The sequence below is a fragment of the Polypterus senegalus genome, chromosome 13 (assembly GCF_016835505.1).
Source record: "Polypterus senegalus isolate Bchr_013 chromosome 13, ASM1683550v1, whole genome shotgun sequence".
Taxonomy (NCBI): domain Eukaryota; kingdom Metazoa; phylum Chordata; class Cladistia; order Polypteriformes; family Polypteridae; genus Polypterus; species Polypterus senegalus.
This window is the reverse complement of record NC_053166.1, coordinates 1,140,832-1,143,385: the sequence shown is the minus strand read 5'-3', so window position 1 is coordinate 1,143,385 and position 2,554 is coordinate 1,140,832. Positions and strand designations below refer to the sequence as shown.

The 2,554-nt window shown below is 54.9% G+C and overlaps 1 protein-coding gene across 1 annotated transcript; it reads right to left on the bottom strand.

Moving 5' to 3' along the window:
* Positions 1-233: 233 nt before the first annotated feature.
* On the bottom strand, positions 234-1,566 carry ier3 (immediate early response 3). Its single transcript, XM_039775248.1, has one exon. It carries the CDS (start codon positions 1,394-1,396, stop codon positions 845-847), a length of 552 nt encoding a protein of 183 aa, XP_039631182.1. The 5' UTR covers positions 1,397-1,566; the 3' UTR covers positions 234-844.
* Positions 1,567-2,554: the final 988 nt, after the last annotated feature.

The following is a 2,554-nucleotide window of genomic DNA, read 5'->3' as shown; positions in this document are numbered from 1 at the left end:
CAAAACCAAGAGAGAGCTGGCAGCTTGGAGCGCTACCCACTGCGCCACCGTGCACGCCTCCCTGGTGTGAAGATTGAAATTTCCAATTCACCGACCCACAGAAAGTCATCGATGTATTCAGATCTGCTTAAAGGGGTCATGTGAACGGCATCAGGGCTTTAGGAAGTGAGAAGTTAATTTCTTTAAAGGAAATGAGACACAAGAAACAAGTCATTGATGAGCATAACGATTTTTAATGACATGGTTATCACAAGCCCATCCCAACAAGCAGCCCAGTAAAAGCGGTAATAATTAATAATTAGTCTCTAAGCATATCCCGATGTTACTGAAACCAAAAAGAGAAGGTGGACTCGAAGGGGCTGAAGTAGACCCCCCCCCTGCAGACAGCCGTCCACCCGAATATTCAGAGTCTCTGCTCGTCCGGCGGCGACGCGCTAACCGCCACCTAACCTGCCGCGCGTCCCTGTCCCGCCTCGGCGGATCTTTTACGGCGGGCACAAAAATGTCGTCCCACCACTCTGAAGAAGAAAAAAAACGAAGAAAAAAAAAAAAAAGAGGCGTCTCTGATTCACCTGCAAGGTGTGCAGGGAAGGAGAAGCCGCCAATGAGGTGGCAGCCACTTCAAAGAGTCCGCGCCATGCAGCCGCTCTCGTGGTCCGCCGTCGCCGTCCTCAGCGCTGCACCCGCGCCGAGTCTCAAAGGTCACACAGTCCAGCAGGCCTGCGGGGGTCAACGCCTGAGCGTGGGACATCCGAGCGCAGGCTCTTTGGAAACTGTCCAGACTCCAGTCCTCCTGGAAGACCGATGCTTCTGCGAAAGGTGAAACGGGACGTGCCGCCATACCTTATCCCGAGTGCACAAGTCTCTTGGAGGCGGAGGACCAACTCTCGGAGCTGATAATGGGCACCGCCAGCACCTCACCATAAAACACCTCCTTGGCTGCGTAATAAAGTGTCAAGTTCTCACCTGAGGTGGCACCAGCCTCCCCCCAAGGGTTCTCCTTCTGCTTTGCCACCCGGATGGCTGCTCTCGGGGCCGGGCTCTGTGGCAGCCTCAGGTGAAGGCCATACTCGGGTGCATTGCAATGGCGGGACAGGTGGTGCTTCACGGCAGGTGTGACATCCAGAAGGGGGACATCAAAGTCCTCCTCCATGTACACTTGCACAAGCACCACAGAGGACAAAATCAGGAGCCAGCGCTTCACCAGGCTTCCCCTCTCGGGCCGAGGCAGGTACTTCCTCACGATCGGAGGGTACATCACTTTGAGCGATCGGCGAGGTCGCAGGCGGTAGCCCTTGGCCGCCAGGTTCAATGCCGAGGCCCCTGTGGACTGAGGAGATGCGCTCAGCTCTTCAGCAGGCTGGGCTCGGCGGGATCCCGCACAGTGGAAGCACATGGCAGAGATGGAGGTCTCCGAGATGGAAGGATCAGCTGCTTGGCTTTGGGTGGACCCCCCTTGACTTCCTGCAAGTCTTCAAGTCTCGCGCTGAGCAGACGCTGAGGATGCAGAGGTTGTGCTGCCTTTGTTCTCGTCTAGCAGTGTCTCCTTCTGCAGCAGCTATTAGGCTGTTGTCAGCACCTGCCTCTGTATCTCCTCACCCCATCTTTAAATAGGTTGAGAGTGAAGCTGGGAGGGGCTCACACACCTGAGGGTGAGCACCCCTCCCATCTCAAGCACTCTCTCTGTCACTCCAGTTTCCTGCTTTGCACTGCAGCCTGTCAGAGCTCAGCTCTCAGCGCCAAGGAAAGTGAAAGGGCAGAATCCCAGAGAGCCAGGAGACTAGGGTCTGCTTATCATGGGGGTCTGGTCAGAAATAAATGACACCTATGGGTGCAGCTGGGTGACCCAAAGGGTCACTCGACATATGACCAGACAAGACCCCTATGAGTAGACAAGAGCTGCACCACATGTCAGAAAACCTTCTGGGATCTGATGAAGAAGAGCCAGGAGTTCAGGGGGCCTCATTTATAACAAGTGAGGGGGCCACTGTGGCGTTTTAGGCTCAGCTCAGTCCTCACCACCAAAGACACTGAAAGAGCAGAAGCCCACAGTCCGGGGCACCGCTGATCAAGGAGCTCATCTGCTCAGAGCAACACGACAGACAAAAGTTCTTTATGGGGGCATCTAGCCACGTCACCAAACTGGAAGGGCCTTACAGGGGTCTCTGAGGTCACTCGACATTTGACCAGACAAGACCCCTATGAGGAGATGAGAGCTGCGCCACATGTCAGAAAACCTTCTGGGATGTGATGAAGAAGCTCCAGGAGTTCAGGGGGCCTCGTTTAGGACACGTGAAGTGATGGTTGTGGAATTTTAGGTTCAGGCTGCAGAACAAACACTTTTTCAGTTCGGGCATTTAACTCGTGACATTTTGCACAAAAATGGCCTGAGCAGAGAGCCTGCTGCATCACTGGTGGGCTCTGGCCATGCCTTTCAGGGAAGGTCCCTCCTGTCTCAGGGTTCAGATGCAGGTCTGAGGTGCCCTCCAAATGGAGCCAGTGGAGTGCATGTCTGCAAACCCCCCCATCCAGATCTGCCCTAACCCTGAAGCCC